At 43.9% G+C, this 20854-nt stretch overlaps 1 protein-coding gene across 4 annotated transcripts in view; it reads right to left on the reverse strand.

The window, feature by feature from the left end:
* Sash1 (SAM and SH3 domain containing 1) overlaps positions 1 to 20854 on the reverse strand; it is a 933133-nt gene that overhangs the window by 65862 nt on the left and 846417 nt on the right. For all 4 annotated transcript variants that reach the window (XM_019209951.2, XM_033763318.1, XM_033763317.1 and 1 more), the window contains 3 exons: positions 6587 to 6627; positions 4575 to 4661; positions 2192 to 2304 (listed from right to left, as the gene is read on the reverse strand). In XM_019209951.2, the coding sequence (XP_019065496.1) occupies positions 2192 to 2304; positions 4575 to 4661; positions 6587 to 6627 (241 nt within the window). The remainder of the gene's footprint in view (positions 1 to 2191; positions 2305 to 4574; positions 4662 to 6586; positions 6628 to 20854) is intronic.

The following is a 20854-nucleotide window of genomic DNA, read 5'->3' on the forward strand; positions in this document are numbered from 1 at the left end:
AACAAAAAAAAAAAAAAAAAAAAACAAAAAAAAAACCACAAGCTCTGGGTGGGGTAGTGGCAACTATTCAAAAGGCTGAGACAGGAGGATTCCGAGTCCAAAGGCAGCCTGGGCAACTTGGCAAGACCCTCTCTAAAAGGGGGCAGGTGGGGCGCGTATGCTGGGGGCAAGGTCCTAGGATCAAGCCCTAGTACTGCAAACAGGAAAGACAAGGAAAAAAAATACACTGTCTAAGATAGGCTGCATTAAGGTCCAGAAAATTAAACACTTTCTCTTGTTCCAAGAAAAGTGTCACTCTCCAAAAAGATGCTGTGAGATGACTATGGACATCTTAATTCAGTTCTTAAGTTTTGCTATTCAAAAGCAGTGCAGTAGCATTGCTCCCGGGGAGGTGGTAAACCTCTTGTTCACCACAGAGAAATTAAGCACAGGCCCACTGTCCTCACATTCATATTCTAAGAATTCAGCTGGATTTTTCCCGAATGCCAAGGTGTGGCCAAGTCATGCCCAAGGAATGGAAGCACAGAGAAGTGTAAGGGGGGCTTTTTGCCCCACTAGCAACTGAGCCAGGTGGTCATGGGTGTTGGAAGCACACAGACTGGGCTAAGGATGAAGGTGCAGACGATCAGCAATGTGAACTCGGGTTTGTTACCTGTCACCTCCTGCACCACCCACCTCAGTACTAACCTGCCTACTTGCAGTAAGCTCAGCAACAACCCGCCTCTGCCACCACTTTGGTCTGCTCGAAGGCTCTGGAGGCCAGGGCCAGTCAATACTGCTCCCTTGAATCCACAGACGGAGAGAACCAGTAGGTGAGTGTCCCACAGTGATCCCAGCCCCGGCTTTCCTACTAAACCCAGCCCACTCTCCACTTACATAATATTGCTTTTTTCTTGCAACATTACCCAGAAACAAATTAAAAAATTTTTAAAGGTACTTAAGTTTAGATTTAGGGACACTAACTAAAGGAAATGTCCTTTCACTGTTTCAAGGTTTGAGATCTTTAAGATTCCACTGAGTGGTAATTGTACTTTGAATATTTACCCCCTCCAACTCACATTCAAATGTGGTTGCCACTATGGTGGTGTAGGAGGTGGAACTTGGGACTCAGGGGTCAACAGGGCTCTGCCCCTATGAGTGGAATCCATAGAACAGCCTCCTTTTTCCTCTTGTCCCTTACACCTTTTTCCAAGCAAGTATCTCATCTTCCTCTTCTCCAGAAGCATGGTGTGTAAGGTGCCATCTTGGTATCTTGAAGAGCGTGGCCTCCCTGGTCACCAGGTCCAAGGTCAGCATTTGGCTTTGGACTTCCCCAGCCTCCAAAACCATAAGCCAATATATTTCTCATTTTTATAAATTACCCAGTCTGTGGCATTCTTTTTTAGCAGCATAAAGTAAGAGAAAGGTAAAGTCATAACTCAGTGAGTGGTCGCTAAGTGATCTGGAGGTTTTCATTAGTTTTTAACCCTATCTATGTACAACTTGAGTGCATGGTACAGAACCCAGTGTTCAAAGTGAAAATCAACAATCATTCGGTTCACTGCTCAACAATAGGCAGAAAATATCTTAAATACTACCTCACTATCATAAATAGTGCTACTATTTATGCTACTCCAGTTTCCTAAAGGTTAATTAGGCATCATCTAGTGCCTGATTTAGTATTTACTTAGACATGAAAGTAAGTAAAATCTTAACATATACTTGAAGCTTACTTAACTGTGATATTTTCAAATGATGTTTACATTTAATTTTAATCACTGATTTTTTTTTTACCATTGATTATATTCGTAACCCTTTTCAAATGGCTTGTGATTTTTCCAAAGACATTCAGAAGGTGATTTCCCTCATTAAAGTGGTCCAAAGATCAAAACTGTCACTAATCCATTCATTCATGCATTCATGGAATGTGGACATTTTACCTCAAGAGGATGCTTGCATCAAGTAAGCAGATGGAATAAATGTTTTACCTGAAAAATTGTGGTAATCATGACCATCAAAATCCTGTTTTGGGGCTGGAGATGTGGCTGAGTGGCAGAGAGCTGGCCTAGCATGCTCAAGACCCTGGGCTCCATTCCCAACAGAGGTGGGAGGGTTGAGCGGAATGGGACTCGTATCCTTTGATGCCCTCGAACATTTTTAGATGTAAGGAGGCCGAGTAGTCACAAATGAAGCCAAGCATCTGCTCTCTTACCCTAGCAAGTGCTTCTTCAATGGTGATCATCTTCTCTTTGACCATCATCATTAGTTGAATCCGCTCCTCGTCACTCATGGTTATCTCACTGGCCACGTAACCGACATCTTCTCCTGGAGATTGAGGACAGAGAGCAGGACGAATGAGAAAACAGGAGAGATGAAATGGATTCCCTGTTCTAGAAATTCTTCGACCTAGGTGAGGGAAGGCTGCCTCTCTGGGGCACTGTCTACACTGAACTTTACCGACAGAGCCAGAGGGAGCAGCGACATGCACACTCTTCGTGCAGCACCTCTGTTTGGGAAACAAACTCTAAGAACACGTGGATATTACAAATCAAGACAAATCCTTCAAAATGACGTGAAACTTTGAGTGGCACTGTCCACCTGGGGAAGAGCAGGTAGGGAGCTCGTTAGAGAAGGGGCAGAGATCTAATTGAAACACCCAGTGCGGCCCAAGCAAGGTCACCAAGCTCCCTTTGCTAAGAATTCTCTGTATTCTTCCATTTGAAATATGAATGAGTGGAACACATATTTGTGAGGAGGGGGAGAGGACCCTCTTCAGTGGGAGAAGAAGGTCACCTCATACAGCCACATCTTGCAGTTTGGTAAAATCCTCCACTCTTACTAAGCTATCTGGCTGTGCTCCTCACAGGATAAGTGAAAATAAATAAAATCACAGATGTGAGGCACGCTGAGCACATCGGAAGAAAGGGACTATAGCTGTTTACATCTGGAAATACTATCGTCATAAATTGGTCTCAAAACTATGAAAGAAAGTCAACTTCCAACTCCAAACAGAAGGCAGCCAGAACTGCAGAGGCAAAGAGCATCTCACGATAGGGTCTTTCAGAGGCTTTTTTTTTGCAAAGTGCACAGGATACAGTCATCTCTCATGTTCTGGGGCCACAGGGACCAGCTGTGTCTCTGGTCAGCAACTGGAGGAGGATGTCAGGAGCGCGAGCTAACACGCAGATGGACAGAAGCCCACATTCCAGCCCCTCAGCTTCTCCTCTGCTGGCCTCTCCAAACACACTTCCCTCGCTTCTGCTGTTAGGAGAATATGAGCCATGGCTTGCGGTACACGTGGTAAAGAGGCACTAAGCAAGGGGGTATTGCTCTGACTTGCAGTAACCCACTACAGGCAAGGCCAACTTTGGAATTTATGTTCCCCATGTTTCCCTATCTCATTTCTGTCTTGGAATCACTCAGTCCAGAAATGCCCCTCCTGTTCCCTCTGACTTTTGCCCACTTGCATGCGAAGAAGGGCAGTTTGGGCCAGGTAAGGAAAAGCCCTGTTCCTTCTGATGGCAAACAGAGTGATACCGTGCTGGCTGGTTTTTTAAATAACCCACAGGAGCTGGTGAATTTGTGGCTTTCTCCTTTCCTTTGCTGTCTTCCTGTTTCTTTACTTCTCTCTTTTTTCAGAGCTTGCTTTCTAAACAAGTCTTTTAGAATACAAAGTTTACTTTGAATCACAAATGACCCTGGGTGTGTACCCAAGGGAAAAACTGGGGATGTTTAAGAATAACTCCTTTTAAGTTAGACAACTTAGAAAATTCTTGAGTGTTTCCCAGAAAGCCAGGCAGGCAGCAGCAGGGTATCTGATGTCCACATCCACTTTTCTCTCTGTGTGTAGGAGGACAAGGTAGGACATATGATTTTTGTAAAGGGAAACAAGGAGTGTTGTGGGCAAGCAATGAAAAATTTTTCATCTATCAATGACCTTATTCTGCCAGACTGGAATCTGGAAGTGGATTTGCTCTGGTTTCCTCTGTGAATACCGGAGAAACATAAATTACATAACCAGCCTCAAAGAGATGACATATTTACTTACTATCTAAACAACAACAAAAGCCACAGCCTAGAGTGGGGCAGGCCCTCCCTGCACAAAGCAGCTGGGCAAATTCCCATGATGTCAGACCACTCGAGAGTTTCCAGGGGCAACAACCCCGAAACTGTTCCTGCCCCAGAACTGCATCAAAAACTCAAAAGAATGCTGCGAAGGCCCTGCTTGGGAGTGAGCACAGGAGGGTCCAAAACTAACAAACACTGAGACGGTCTAGGCCCTTGGAGGTTAGAACTTGGCGAGGTTAAGAGCAAAGATGTTTCTGAGGCTGGTGTGAGGAAGAACACAACAGATTTCGTCTCTGCTCTCAGATCTATGAAAAGAAAGCACTGCTAACTTTTCCCATTCTGTTTTGAGTTAAATAAAAATGACCAGGATGAAGTTTTAATGTAACGAGAAGGTCAGAAAAGTTGACCATTTTCCAGGCACATGCAATGTATTCCTCTAATTTCCAACATCCAGTCGGATCTGCACACAGGCTTGCTAACATTTTAGAGCTAAAAGGACCTACTGTCCACCGGCTGCATCACAGTACCTTTTGAGGTCTGTCTCATTATTCCTTTTTGGTTCTTTCGGAAGTTCTGCCAGAAATACTTATTTTTCTTCTTCCAATCTCCTTTCCCTTTAAAAAAAAAAAAAACAAGAGGGAGAAAAGGCACAAGCAATAAATTCATTGATAACAAAAGTAGCCTCTTCCTGATAATTGCAAAGCTTCAAAGAACACTGTGATTTCACAAAAGAAGAGTTTTTCTCTTTCAGTTTGTGAAAGACTGGGAAATGCCTATAAAGTTGTTTAAAAGAAATGCAAATTTCCTAGGAGCAAGAAATGGAACAGTAAAGAAGAGAAATAAAGAAACATCAAAAGGGCAGGCAAAGCATGCATTCTGGCATTTGCTTTGATGTTTGTTTAACCAGTATGCCTCATTCGGCCTTGTCTTGTGGTATATTTTGCCCCCTTTGGTCTCAGCCATAATTATTTGCACTATACCACAAATAGAAGACTTTAAGAAGTTCACTTTGTTTTGCTGTTATTCCTGTTGTTGATGTCCCCTTGATTTATTTGTTAGTCCAGATTTTACAAAGACAGCAAAACGGTTGGTAACCCCAGTGCCTGGTGATCAACAGAGCCAACTCCAGGAGCCTAGGGGGGCGGGGGCAGGGGCAGATCCTCCCTGTTCCTCTGCGTCTCTCTGTGGTATGATTGGGCCACGATTCTCCACTCCCTGGCATTCAGGCTACTTGGTGACCTACAATAAGCCAGGGCACAGTGACAGGAAGGACTTCAGTCCCGCTGCGCCATCTCCCAACTCCACCTCTCTCTAACTTGCCAAGTTATCCTGAGTGATGTGTGAGTGATAACAAATTCCTTGACACAGGTAAACTCTTTTTTTTTTTTTTTTTTTGGTACCAGGGATTGAACTTGGGTCCTTGCGCTTACAAGGCAGGTGCCTGAACCACTGGGCTAAATCCCCAGCCATTTTTAACATTTGATAAAGTTGTGATCGTCAAAAATCATTAAAAAGCAAAGGGGGAAAAAATAACAGGAATGAGGAAAGGTTTGTCCTTTAAAAACAAAAGGCAGTGGTGGCAGCGGTGATAACTGCCTTGGCGCTGAGGGAGCACACTCGGAACAGCAGTTTCGCCACTGCTTGGTGTCTGGTGGCTCCACGACCACTAGAAAGCCGGGCCTGCAAAGTGGCTGGTGTGCAGTCTAGACTGGTGGTGCGGGCACCGCAGCAGGGAGCAGACATGTGGGAATGCCGTCTGTGGTGCTCCCAGGCTAGCAAGGGTGTCATTTGTCAAAACAGGATGCCCTCATTTAGGACCTGACAACCCGGCGCCATGGGAATGAAACCAGAGCTCCTGGCCTGAGATGTCTACGCATTCAGATCTTGAAGGCAACTTTCAGTGTCTGCTGCCTTTTGGCTAATGCGAAAGCAAGTGTCAGCCAGAAAGGTTAAAGCAGACTTTTTCTCAAATAATCTGGGAAGAGTTCCTTCCTTCCTTCCTTTCTTCCTTCCTTCCTTCCTTCCTTCCTTCCTTCCTTCCTTCCTTCCCTCCCTCCCTCCCTTCCTTCCTTCCCTGCTACGTTGCCCAGGATAACCTTGAACTTGCAATCTTTTTGCCTCGGCCTCCCAAGTAGCTGGGATTATACGTGTGTGCCACTACAGCCAGCACAAAACATCACTTTTCACGAACTGCACCAAAGAGGAGAGCCTCTGTTGGCCCTCAGAAGGCCCAAGAAAGAGCTACAGTGTAGCCTTATACATTTTTTCAGATCTTTTGCTATAAAGAATATTTAATCGTGTGAGGAAATGCTAATAAATCAATTTTCCAAACTGCAAAATGGAATATAGACTATAATCCCATTTGTTTTTTTAAGCCCTATGCAATGGAGAAAGAGAGAAAGCTGTACATTAAAATCTTAACAGGTTTTTTTTTTATTTCTGGGTAGAAGAATTCTTAGCAGTTACACTTTTGTGTGTTTATATTTGCTATAAAGTATGAAAAGAAAATAAACAGTTAAACAGGAAAAGGGGTACTGACCTACAGAGCTGTCTTCGGAGTTTGATTTATGAAGAGGAGGCCTAGAAAAGAGAGACAAATCAGATTACTAGGGAGCCTTGCTTTCATGGGAGAACTGGAAATCCTCCTAACCAGCTTGACCCACCATCAATACTACTCAGAGGTGCCAGGAACATTTTTCTAGGGTCTTTACCACCGTCCTTTCCTACCTGTCTGCTGATTCCTAGAAACAGGACTCAGGTACCATTTGTCAACACAGACTACACACTCACTCCTGAACTAGACCCAGATTAAGTGAAGAGGACAGACTTCACTAGATGACTGCTAGAGGTATTGTTCCTTTCTGTGAACTACTAACTACGCGTTAAGTTACCACCAGTGAAATCCTTTGCATAACTGGAAAAGAGAAAGTAAAAAATAATGAAAATATAAACTCAGCACCACAAAGGCCACTTGGTTCAGCAGTGAGTCAAGTGATCAGCTATTAAAAAACAACAACAACAACAAAAAAACAATAAAAGAGATGGGTTGGGAGGAGGGTGCAGGATGCAACTGACAGTTCAGTACCCACACTGGCTGGGGCAGCCAGTGTGTAGCTCCTCTAGTTGGTGGCTGCCAGCTGGCAAGCCACATCTTCCAAGGTTCAAAGACAAGCCAGAAATCTGCCTTTTTACATGAGAGGTGTACATTTTTAAGTGACAGCAAGGAATCCAGTGCTTTTGGAAATGTGTCCAAGTTAATCAACATGTGTCTGGCACCAGATCTGTCCCCACACTGACGCTACATCCTGAGTGCCAGCTTGTAACAGCTGATACAGGTAAACTTGAATGCTATAGAAAGTGAACACAACCTATAACCAGTCAGTTAAACACTGCTCCAGAAAATACTTTGACAAATATCAACCTAAAGCAAGAAGACACAGAATGCAAATTAAGTTAATATTGGTTGTCTCAAAAAAGGAAGACTAGAAATGGGAAAAAAATCTTTCACTCTGAGTCTTCAAAGCCCGGAGAGCAAGATCAACACCCTTGGAGTTGTCTCCACGAAAAAGCAGAGAGACGGAAGCTGCCTCAGAGCAGAAGTTGGGCACTGGGGGGCTCGCATACTTGAATCTCCACTGTAAGTTTGCCAACAAGCAGGAAGACGAAGAGGTATCTAACCACACACTCCTTGGTGTTTCAATGTTGGAAAGACAGGTCAGGAGGTCAAGACTGAGTCATGTGGAAAAACTCAGAGGAAGAGAAAGAGAACATGCAAATCCCCTAGCAGTGATTTGGTGCCTACCTTAGAACCAGAAGGCCTCAAGCATTTAAAATGACAGAGAAAGAGGACAGGTACCTTTCAGGTGCAAAGCTACTTTTAATGCACTGCCACCTCCAGCAGAGCTGCACTGATGGGCAGGTGCCCCCCTTCCCTGCAAGCATCATCCTGCTTCACATCTGGGAATAGAGAACTGTTTCTGCTCAGCCCAAAATCATGTAAGAAGCACACTTCTAACCCAGGGAAGGTGGGAGCAAAGAAGAGCACAGGAAACAGCTGGTGAGGACAAGAGCTAAATTCTAGTTGTCTCCCCTTTCTACCATGCTGCAAACACTTAAGAGGTAGGGAAAACCTACTTCATCCTAGGATCTACTCAAAATGTAGCTCCTAGGAACATTTCACCTTCCTCTTGTCCATGCAAACATGAAAAGGCCTAAACATGTATCTACTTGAAAGGCTTTAAAATTAGTCATTTAAATTTTATAGTTATTTGGCCAGGGAATATTAAATATCATAAGTAAGGTACATGGACAAATATGAAAAAATGGGACTTAGGCTAGGCAGGGGATGGATGTAAACAAACATTCATAGGAAGGATGAAGAAAAGTGAGAGAAGATAGGAGAAGGAGGAAAGAAGAGAAGATAACATTCTTGGGGTCACAAGAGAGGTATGAGCAGTGGGCTGGAGATAGAGGCAGGAAATTCTTCAAAGAGCAATAATGCTTAAGCTAAGTTTGCATTCCTAAAAAAAAAAATCTTACTCTGTTGCATTTTGAACTCAAAGTCATGTAATACGTATCAGTCCACCTTACTTCAACTGGCCATGATTTAAAATAAGTGTAACTGACCCCTTAAGGTAGAGGAACCCCGCATCTATTTTTATTCTTGTTCTAAGGACTAGAGTACTGATCTAATGGCTAAGGACCAAATGCATTAAATATCCTCGAGTCTGCAAAAAACTAGTTCGCTATGTAACTATAACTATGTACGAACTTTTTCTTTTTCTCAAAGAAACATTTTCATGAAAAATGGCCTGCAAAAGCACTGCTTTCTTCAGTCCTTTGCTGCTTTACAATAATAAATCTAATCAGGTTGTAAGAAATTTTCTCAATCACTTAATGTAAATTCCAATCTTATAGGGGACTATAGTGTCTAGAAGTTAAAGATGCAGCCCACGGTACCAAGGCTACTTGGCAGCTACCTGCCAGCAGTGACTTCACGCAGACAACCTGCTGGAGCCTGCTGCCTTTCCAATATGTCTCAAGTAAAATGCATATAAAATCATCTCAACTGTAACTCTGAAAACCATCAAGTGATCGTCTCTGTTTTTCCAACCCAGTTTTTATTCCTTCTGCCAAATGGAAATGCTCAACACCATAAAAACTACTTTCAGACTTACACTGCAGAGAAAAGTAAGGTCTCGCTACTATACAATTATCACAAGATATAACAGTATTTTCTTCTTTGAATTTCTGGTTTACAATATTTTTGTTCTCTTTCTTCAAGTTATCATTATTTTAAATAATTTCATCCTAGCCGTTGGACATGCCCAAGTGCCTGCATTTCTCCCGGACTGCCAGCAGATGGCACTATCGTCTCTTTAGTCATTTAGCTACAGTGCATGGAATTTTGTTTTTAAAATTTTACAGGTTCACAACTTGCATACTGGGCAAAGAATAACAAGCAATGTCCCATAAGTGCAAACGGACCCTCGACTCAATTTTCAAAGGAGGAAAATGACACCTATGAACTTGGATGTCTTCCCTGAAGATAGCAACCAGACACAAAATGTTTCCTTTCTCCTTGCAGCCGATTTTAAAATCTGTCAAACAGGAGCTGAAAATCAATGACGTAACCAAATTCCAAATTTGGATGGCAGAAGGTGGAGGAGGTCATTTACTGATCTCCTGGTGGAGGAAATTAATGCTCAGGAGTCAGCTCCAAAGAGGCCTCTTCTAGGTCCTTCTTCAAGCCAGAAGCTGCGGTCTGAAAACAGCAGGCGCTGGGTCGGGGCCTGTTTGGATCCATCATTCTCATTGTCAAAGGGGTAAAAAGGTTGAGAACTTCGGTAGGGTGTTGATTACCTCGAAGCATTAATTAACATCCTGTTGCACTTTGAGAATCTATTTAAGCATTTGATAAAGATTAAGTATTGTATTTAAATTCTCAGAACTAAGTCTTAGTAAATGACTTTCCATTAATAGCTACTATTATTAGACCCCAAAACTGCTGAAGTATGAACATATTTTCTCAAAATTGGTACATTACTTGAGCTGTTTCTGAAGGCAAAATTCAATTAAGAAAATCCCTAAATTAATGAATGGTTAATTAGATCCAGAAATCAATGTAAGGAACCACAGTCTCAGAATTTCACTATTGTCTTTCATCCCAGTTAAATTTGTAACAAGTTCTTTGTTAAATTGCTTTGCTTTGTTTGTTTGTTTGTTTTATTAGCTCTCTGTTCACCTCCGGCATCCTCTGAGGCAGGGATAACAGAGCAGTAAACAAGAGAGATAAAACTGGTGCAGGAGGGGTCAGCAGAGCCGAGAGGTGGGGAAAGGTAAGTGCTCAATGAGCAGAGGCCTAAAGGAGGAGCTGATGTGACAATCACTCCCCAAAATGGGGACGGACAGGGGCAACGTCTAGGGGGAAGCCAAGAGGTCTGTGTGGGATAAATCTCCTCAAAGGAGAGCGGCCTGTGTGAGCCTAGAGCTAGAGAACCAAGGTGAGAATTTAAAAGTCACTCGCATATTTAAAGCAATGTGACCAACTGAACACAATTTAGAGGCAACACGAAGACTGAGTCCTGGGGCAGTCCAGGACCCATTTTTAGGGTCAGAGAAGGTCAGGTCAGTCAATGATTCTTAGGAAGGGTTCTGCAGAGAGAAGGAAAAACAAGGGAGAGAGCGCTCTTTTCCCTTCTGGGTGAAATAATGGTCACCTTGATTTTATAAAAATTAAATTGCTGCCCCAAACTCACCAGTAGGCTATATCCAGGCTGCCCCACTTTCTTTTTTACAGAGTCTATTGCTTTATAGCAGACATCTTTGTGCAAGCATATGGTAGGAGGAACAAAAAGGTCAAAATGCAACCTTTACACTTGCATAGTATAGAATCCACCTCCAAACTCATACTCTCATGGGTCCTCCCATCAGAGAACCGGACCATGACAGGGCCAGGGAGTGAGGTCACAGAGCCAGACAGGACATAACTGCCCTCACTCTGACTCCTAATCCAATGCCCCCCCCTCGAGACCACATTTTTAATCATTTACATAACAGATTTTCACCTTGTACACCCTCACGCACTGCCCCTTTTTGTTATCTAAGGGATGGACTGCAAGGGTACCCATCGCATGCTGGCCCCACTCTTGTGAAGGTTACTGGACTGATACTTAAAACTAGAAGATAAAACATCAACAGCACAACCTGAACATGTGTAGAGATTTATAAGCACCTTGCAGTATTTCAAGAAGACTTTTCAGGAGCTGGTTGTGTTGCCTCTGCATAATCCTATGGTCTGTTTGTAGAAGAAAGGAGGCCAAATAAAATGGATCAAACTCAGTTTTCTTCTTGTGTCTGATTACAGGTAAATAACAAGGTTCATTCAGGTAAGGACAACTCTATCTTGTTTCTGCATACAGATCCTCTGGCACTCCAGAAAAGTGCAGTGAATGCCCGAGCATAAAGAAATTCTTAAAATAGACTTTGTGCTTGGATGAGCTGTCCAGAAAATTCACCGTAAACAAACAAAAACAAAAGAAAAAGAAAAAGTGTCTATAATCTAATTTCTAAGAAAGGAACATATGTTATACGTTAGTGGAAACTCTGCCTTAAAGAGATTTTTATGATTCCACAATTTTAGGTCTCAGGAAACAAACTTCTCCATTAGTTTATTTCCTGCTGAGTTTTCAATCAGGTCTCTGGCTGGGTCTGGCTCTTTTCCTGCACCATCCCATGTCTGCCAAAGTAATCCCTAAGAACAGCAGCCTTCTCCTCAAGATGGACGGAAAGAACCAATCTGCTCTTGCCTTGGGGTGGGGAGGGTGGGGGGGTGCTGTAAGAAATTAGCATTTTGTTTTTCACGTCCTAAGAATGTTAGACACTTTCATATTCTGCTTATTTATGTTTTGATGCATCAGTTTATCTATTGTAGGATATTTTGCCCATTACAAAGCTGCTATAAACATTTGTATACAAAAGGGGAAGATGAAAGAAGTCTCCAATGTAGAAAAACATTTATAAAGAATACTGTATTTGAACACAGATCACAGGTTAGATGTTAGTTTTGTATCAATGTGATATGACCTGATTTTGGTGATTTTACTGTCATTTTGTCAGAGAATATTTCTGCTTTCAGGAAATACACGTTTAGGGATAAAAGAGGTACTCAGTTTCAAATCATTCTGAGGGGAGAAAAAAGAAAATGCCAATGAGGCAAAATATAAAAACTTCATAATTCTGGATAAAGGTACATAACAGTTTTTAGAACTACTCCTTTTTTTTTCCCATTAAGTTTATTGGTACATTTAAGGTAAACAATACAGTTACATTCATCACTGGGATCTTGTACCTTTACCTGGATGTATCTTGGTTCTCATTTTTTCCCAATTCCCTTGCCCTCCCTTCACCCCCTTCACCCTTCCCTATTTACAAAGACTTCGTTTCCATATTTTCCTTTTTTCATATTTTTTCTTTCCCCTTATTTCCTTTGCCCTACCCCTGCTACTTCCCCTTATTTAGTGAGTTATTTTATGTAAAATAGGTTAATTCCTATTATCCTTAGGCTATCAGAGACATTTTTATCATATGAATACATCTCCTTTAATAGCGATAAATATGAAACCAAGCTCAGCTAATACATCTACTGTCTGCCATAAAAATTCAGGGGTAATGCTTTCTCTCGGCTTAGGGCCAGACCCAGTGAGCTGAGAGAGCCACGAGGACGCAGGCTGCCAAGAGGTGCTCAATCTCAGGATCAGGCAGGTACAGGGACAAATCCGCCTCAGATGCTGTGCCCTACACGCTTCTCTGGTCCTTGCAGATGACAGTAGCTGATTTTCTGTACATGATACAATTCAGTTTGCAAATATACTGGCTGAGACTAAAATGCGCTCTAGTGCCAAGACCTGGCATATTGTTAGAACTCTATGAATATTTAGTATCAGTGACAACATTGGTGACATTTTGTCAGCCGGGGCAAAGGACGGCCCCTCCCCATCCAGGCACTTTCTTTCATTTCACGGTCTATTCCCGGCCTGCGCTTTCTGGCTTTTTGTTACAAGGTCACCTTCACAAGTTCTCCAGGCAGGTATCTGCAGTGCCCACTCCAAGGTAGCAGGCTGACCCAGCCCAGGCCAAGAAGAGCTGACACACTCTAGTCAGGCGGGCCGGGGGAAACGCCAGTGCACCACAAATCTTAAGCTTTGAAGCCTTTGGATGTGGAGCAGTGATGATAAAGCAGAACCTTTGTACTGCACTGTTAGGAGGACTATAGGAGACAGTGAGTGTAAACAGCTTAACAAAGCACCTGCCACTTAGGAAGTTCCAGATAAATGTAACATCACCTACCTATTCATCAAATCAGTTTTAAACGGATTAATAATCTTAGTCTCCTCTACAAAACTCAGCATCCTCCCTCCACCCAGCATAGCCAACATGTACAGCCTGTGTTAGGTAGTTTCCAAATCAGAATTCCTCCTTCATACTTTTTTTTTTTCAAACAGTAACTTCACCCAAATAATTAGGATGGATACAGTGATTCCGCTTCCTTGATTACTTTCTAAAAACAATTCATGCTTTACCTACAATTACAAAACACAGAACAAAACAAACATAGACACAATCAATGAACAAGATGTCAAAAGGTCTTTATCCAACTGATTTCCCAGATAATATTACTTCCATTTGCTTACATCCTATTATCTTCCTTAAGCAGTATTTTGCTTGGTATAGCACAGTATCACTAAAATTTTTATTGATGCTGAGTAGCTTTTCAATATGGACTCATACTTTGGGAAATGATGGGTTCATCAATTATGTAGCATAACTATCCAAAAGAACTGACAAATTTGGGGAATTTTAGAAGTCCTGATGTTGTCTTGAAACAATAATGTCACTCATTATTAATTCTGCTCATGCAGCACTTTTTACCCCACAAATTCTTGCACTGGTGGAGTACTGAAAGGTTTGAAATTTCCATCCATGAGTTTTGGTATTTTTAACTTCTTCCCCATACCCATTTTATAATGCCTTCTGCTTAAAAATCGCCATCAGAACCACTCTAGGTCAGCCCACTCCCATATAAGATACATCAATAGGGAATCTTCTTCAGAAAAATGAGGGGGGAGCTTCAGCCAACTCAGACATGCCTCCTTGGTGCCGATCACAGTCACTTCTGCAGTCCTTCTACCCCTGCTAATTTGATGTAAGAAGGCTTGAAGAAATCTAAACATGATTTTAAGCTAGATGTAGTGGTGGGTAGGTGTGATCCCCACACTTAGAAGACCGAGGCAGGAAGGCTGAAAGTTTGAAGCGAGCCTGAGCAACTTGGCAAAACCCTGTCTTAAAAAAAGGTGTGAAAGAAAAATATTAAAATCACGAACTTGTCAGCTGCAGATCAAGCTCATCTCCTTTTTCTCTGTACTTGACAAGAGTCATGGGCAGCAGACTGCTCTCTGCTGGTGAATGATGTCCACCATGCTGTCCAAAGGCTCAGACATGGGTTGCAGAGTCCAAATGCCAGGGTTCAAAGCCAAGCTCTTACTGATCTGAACTCCAGGCAAGTTGCTCAGTGCTACTGATACCCAGTTTCCTGTTATGCAAAACAGAGGCAAAGTCACCTCTCGCTTCTGTTTTCCAGAGTTAGGACTTGCACTGTGCAGAGAACATGCCTGCATATGCTGAGCACTAAAAGAAAATCAGGTAAAATATGCTCGCCATTACTACTGGCCTCTTCTCTCAGTCAGCCCCACCTGCAAGTCAAGTCTGTCTCAGCCCTACTCAGAATGGACCTCGGCTTCTCGGAATGTGAGAGCAGGTTCTCTGGGTCCTGAGGGTGGCCAACAGGCCCTCTGGCCAAAAACAGGGTTGGGACCCTGCCGAATTAGAAACTGCTTCACAAAGGTGCACTGAAAGAGATTTGTGCCCTTTCATTCACCAGCTGGTAACTTGTCCTGAAAGTCAATGGTGCAAGTCACTTGCAGAAATTTAAGAGTTTCATTTCTGCAAAAGAGCCAAATGTTATCTCCCCACAGTGGACACCCATGTGGCCTGCTTGTGTCCAGGCCACAGGCTCAGTGAGGCCAGAACTAGTCATGTGCAGAAGGGTAGAGGGTGATCTGTGGATGTAGGCTCAGGATGGGCTCCAACTCGTGAGCCTCCTGCCTCAGCATCCCAGACTGCTGGGATTACCACCATGCCCGACTAGGGAAAACCCAGCCCAGTACAGAAGAGAGCCATCTTTGACAGTTTCCAAAGACTTTTCTATGAGCCCCCTTTTCCATCAAGAGCTCATTCGTCCTCTGTGGCCTCATACGTCTGAACTGACAAACAGTTACCAGCTTGGATGCTGGCTAACATTATGGATAGTTACAGCAGACACTGCAGCATTGTAAATGCCTCCCCAATTCCTTCAACTTTAGTAACCGATCTTCAGACCACCCTTATGACATAAGAAAAGGCCCATAATATTTTAATAAAGGCCACAGGAAAAGGAATCAGTAGTTGACCAGTCTCATATAAGAACTGATGACAACCTACCTATTGCTTGCTTAGTAGAGATGAAGTTCTAAGCAGCTTGTCATACGCCAGGCCCCAGGAAGTGGCTCAGTAAGAACAATGAATATCCAGGTCCCTCACCACGGAGGGGCAAAATTGTCAACACCTTCCAGAAACTTGTAATTATTAATAAGGAAGGTTTTATTGACTCACTGCACGGTAAGAACAACGGAGCCAGCTGCTTCCCATTCCAATATCCATCTTCCTTGTCTTCCTTACTGAGCCCTGAATTTGTTTAGGGTGGCAGGGGGTCCTGTCGCATTACTCACTTCCTGAGACTAATTTACAGTAGGAGAGACCAGGTATCTATGTGGCAGAGAAGAGATACTAGAGCTTTCTAGTGGGGAGTTTCTAAGAAAGTTGGTGCTGCTATGATGAAAAGGACTGGCTCAGGATCCATGTCCTCTGTTCTTCCTCTTCAAGCAGTCGCCATTTTGCTGCAGGGAAGGAAGTTGTATACTAAGACTGGTGGGGGAGTCACTGAAGAGAATGAGCCTCACCATACAGATGAACAGACCTTTAGTAAGTGACTTGCCCAAGGTCACACAGCTGGTATGGCAGTTCCACCTGCATTGGTCTGTGGTTTTGCTTCCCACTGTTTCAGTTACCATGGTCAATTGTAGTCCAACATTATTAAACGGAACATTCTAGAAATAAAGATTTTGTAAGTTTTAAATAACTTTGGGACTGGGGGTATAGTTCAGTGGCAGAACACTTGCCTAGTATGCATGAAGTCCTATGTTCAATCCCTGGCCACACAAAAAATTTTAAAAACAACGCTGTTTATTACAGTATACTGGTATATTTTTTCCACTTATTAGTAGTTATTGTTGCTAATCTCTTATAAATTAAACTGTAACACAATATGTATGTATGTATGTATGTATGTATGTATGTATGTATAAGAAAAAACAGTACATACAGAATTTAGTACTAGTCACAGTTTCACCCATGCACAGAATGTCTCGGAATACATGCCCCTTGGGAAAGTATTTGGAAGTCAGAGAGTCAGGGCCCGATCTCAGCTCTTCAGACACCTAACCAAACACTTTTCCCACTAAAACTTGGGTATCATGAAGGTACAATAATTGCCAGTCTTATTCATCCATATTTTCAAAGTACCAGGTGGAGTCCTGCAACCCTGGAGCCAAAGCACCATGCATTTTCTCCAATGGCTACTACTGAAACAGCAATTTCTGTGTGCAGCTTGGCCACAGGCGTCTGCAGCCTCGGGTCAAATTCCTGTGTTTATGATTCCTCAACAGGCATACAAATTGAGGTGCAAAAAAAAAAATCAACAACAACAAAACGGAAAAGACCTTGAATTTCTTCTGACGATTCTGCTTTTGGTGGAACCAGTCAATCCAATGCTTTCATTTTATGGCTCCCATGTTCATTTTAAATTTTGTTTAGGTCTTTAAATCTCAATAACTACTAAGTTTTTGTTAAAAGCACAATAAAACAAGAGTCACAATAAGTTCTTTTCACCACAAAAGCTGTTATTTATAAAATGAGTAAAATTATAAATAAGTTCATATGAGTTTTGTTTTGTTGTTTTGTTGTTGCTGTTCATGTGAGTTTAAAATAAAACACTTTAGGCTGGAGGTGTAGCACAACATGGAGCTTGTGCCTGGCACACAAAAGGCCCTGGGTGCACCAAAGACAAGTCAAGCCAAACTCTCTGTTTTCAGATTTTAAAACCTGATACGTAATATTTTTGAAAATATCCCTTTTAAATTTCTTCTATACGGGTAACAAATACATGGGCTCCCAAAAAGGCAACGAGTTTGAGGACCGAGGCTGTTGGAGTGCCAGGGCCACCTCTGCACACCTCTTAAAGGCCACATGGCTGTCGTCGGCAGGAGGCAGGCCTCACTAGGCACTGGGTGTGGAAGTGGTAATCAGGAAAACTGGCCCCACAGGAGGCCACACAGTGAGGGAAAGTGAATCTCAGTAAGCTTATCAAGATCATGCGACCCTATGGGGGTGGGACAGGCTGCAGGGTGTGGAACTGACAGCCTCAGCCTGGGGTGGACAGAGAGAAGAGAGAGGAAAAGGGAGAGGGGAGGAAAAGACACTCCATTCAATTATCTCCTCCTCCAGTTTCCATGGCGATGGCTCCGGAAGCGGGTCAGAACTTTCTCAGTGGAAACAAACAGCAGCTCTCATTCATCATCACCCAGGCCTACCAGCCACACTGGCCACTTGTACAGTCTGGGCACAGAAGACCCAGGAAGGGACGTGGGGGCTGCCCAGGCTTCCTTCTGTCACCTGCTCTCAGGGACAGCCTGGGAATGGGTGAAGAGGCCTCTGAAGACCAGAGCTGGAGGCGCTTTGGGTTCAGAGGGCCCCTCCTCTCCCTGCTGAGGAAGGGTAACCAGTCACTCTCCAGGCCACCCCTGTGGGAGCCGCCAACCTGTCCTACTTCTCCTAGCTGGCAGCACAGACAATATGTTGGCCTGAATCTGTGTCCTTTCAAGGGTGACCACTGGCATACCTGCTGGGAGCTTTCTTACTTTTCCTTCACAGACACAGCTGATGAAAAAAATTAATTAATGTTATAAATATTCTAAAAATGGGACTCAAGCCTTCCTGTCTTCTCAGATATTTTTTAAAGAATATCTTCGTTGCATCCACTCACCCAGGAGTGTGCCCTGGAGGATGACGGATCTGGCTTTGCTCGCTCGGATTCTTTCATGTCCTCCCCCTTCTGACTCTGTCCTTTATCCAAAGTGGGTGTGCACCAGCATCTGCCAGGGTCACTCTGTCGGTGTCACCCCTATGATGAAGTGACCTCTGCCAGTATTGGCTCAGTGACCCCCAAATTCTACCTGTGCTTGACAAGCAAAGCATTTAAATCTGACTGACAGACCCTGTTTTTGTAATGATTCATAAAACCCATCAGGTGTCTGAGAATCTCCTGGGACACTTCACGAATCCAGCACTCCACAGCTGGAGAACCTACTCCATGAGGTCTGGGCAAAGCCTGAAGACCAATCTTTTCTATAACTCTCCGGGCAGTTCTGAAGGCGGATATGCTTTGGAAGCCCCAGTTTAACCCCCAGCAACAGGAGCACAAGCTCCATCCTGCCTTCTCCATTCCTTCTTCACAGCCTCATACTCCAGCACCTCCAGAGTAAAGTATGTAATTGTGCAAGGGAAGTTTTCAGAAAACAATATGTATGGTGCAATGCAATAACACAAGTGGGCACATCTCTGACAACAGGTTTATTGGGACAAAGCCTTTAGACAGCAGATTGGGGGCCAGGGTTAGCTTGACCACCATGAGCTCCTAGCACACAGGAGATGTTCCTGAAGGGCCTGATGATAAAATTGCCCAGTGGACGAAAGAATGAGAGAGTGGAAAAGAATGACGAAAAGCCCAGCGTGCTTCAGATCTTCACAATCTTTTGTAGCTTTGGCCTCCCACACCTCAGAGACCTTCAGCACAAGTCCTCATTCTGCTGATGGTCCTTCTCACATACAAATGGACCATTTGTGGAAGGACAATCATCACGCAAGTCCTGAGCTGGCCCTGCAGGCTTCTCCAGAGCCCTCCTTGCCCACTCCCCATGCCACAGGCTCTCACTGCCCTGCACACCCACTCCTCTGCCTGTGATGTACTTCCTCTCCGCTTTGCTAGGGAAACCCCGCTACCTCTCAAGAGACTCACTCCTTGCAAATCTCTGCTAGGGTTCTGACAATGGGGTCTGATATGCAACTCAGAGGGATACATTTCACAAATTCACTTCCATGCGTGGTTTCAGGTTAGCATGGACCATGAGAGACATTTTCCAGGAGATGTGGAAACACAAGTAGACCAGTAGCCAGTTTCTCTCTATGCTGCAGAGTCAGTGCGGGCACAAGGCCCTGCGGTAGCTGGCAGGTGCCACTGCTTACCCCAGGGTCACTGGGTGGCAAGACCAGAAGCTCATATTCCTGCTGGTTTTCTCTCTCGGGTTCTCCATGTCCTAGACTAATGGGTTGCTGGGCCACTGTAAGGAGAACAGCAACTCCTGCAGGTGCCATGCACCCCAATACATTAGGGGTGCTTGGGCTTCAGTCCATCCTGGCTGTCCTCACAGTGCATGCAGCCTTTTTAGCCCTGCCTGCTGCAGGCTGCATCATCCCACACAGAGGAACAGCACCACCTGGGCTGTGTACCCAACTCCCACAAGTGCATGAGGTTAAAACCTATAATAAAGTCTTTATTCTAATATTCTGCTTCTCTAATAAAACCCTAAATGATGCTGATATTGGGTCCTCAGGCCCCCACGTATCCCCTAACCCAGTTCCCCATCCCTTCTTCCACAGTTCCTCTCTCCTGACGGTTTTTATATCACCACATAATCATCTCTACTTGTCTTCAGCAGATTGTAGAACGGTCACCCTTGCTGTCCTACTCATTTTGCCAGAGCTCAGAATATTTGTCCATACAGCTTGAACTTGACTGTTTATTAAATTAAGCTTTAATAGGTGCCTAGCCCATCATGGGTCTCTCTAAAGTACATCCCTCATGATTGTCCTTGTGGTGGGCTGTCTGATAAGAATCCTGGTCCTTGCAGATAAACAGACCCACATGTGAAATCCAGCTCTGTCTCACCCGGGTTTTGTGATCTTGGTAAATCATTTAACCATTCTGAACCTTAGTTTCTTTAATGGTAAAATGCCATCGACACAGATTTGTCAGGAGGATTAAAAAGATACACAGAGAGCACTCAGTAAACTCTACACGAATCCTCTCTTCTTCCTGCCAACATAGGGCTATTGTTTACCTCTCATTCTCCGTCTCTGACCCAATATCCTGTCACCTCACAAGCAGGAGAGGGAACAAACAGCAGCCCTCTCCATACATTAAACTCTCCTGGTAGCAATGCCTGTTCCCAGCAATTGCAGCAAGGGCACACAGAGCCTGCCACTGGTGCAGCACACTGCCCAGGAACGTGGCCTCCAGCTGAGGCCTGGCCAGCTGGACGACCCCCCACCAGACAGAGTGATGGGCAACAGGGTTTGCAGTTGGCAACAGCTGAGGCGGAGGACGCTGGCACAGCTGCTCCCATCCCAGCCCCCGAGTTTTGGAATGTTGAGCCCCTCAACTATGCATGCCATGGAGCGCACATGTGTGCACACAAACACTGACAACACGGGCTCTATGAAAATGGCTTTGTTTCCCAGACCCCCTCCCCTGTAGTGACATCAGAAATGAAACTAACAGTCAGGTGGGAAGGGCATTATTTTAAATAATGGTCAG

This window comes from Fukomys damarensis, unplaced genomic scaffold (genome assembly GCF_012274545.1).
Source record: "Fukomys damarensis isolate Sample0158 unplaced genomic scaffold, DMR_v1.0_HiC HiC_scaffold_14, whole genome shotgun sequence".
In the NCBI taxonomy this organism is placed as follows: domain Eukaryota; kingdom Metazoa; phylum Chordata; class Mammalia; order Rodentia; family Bathyergidae; genus Fukomys; species Fukomys damarensis.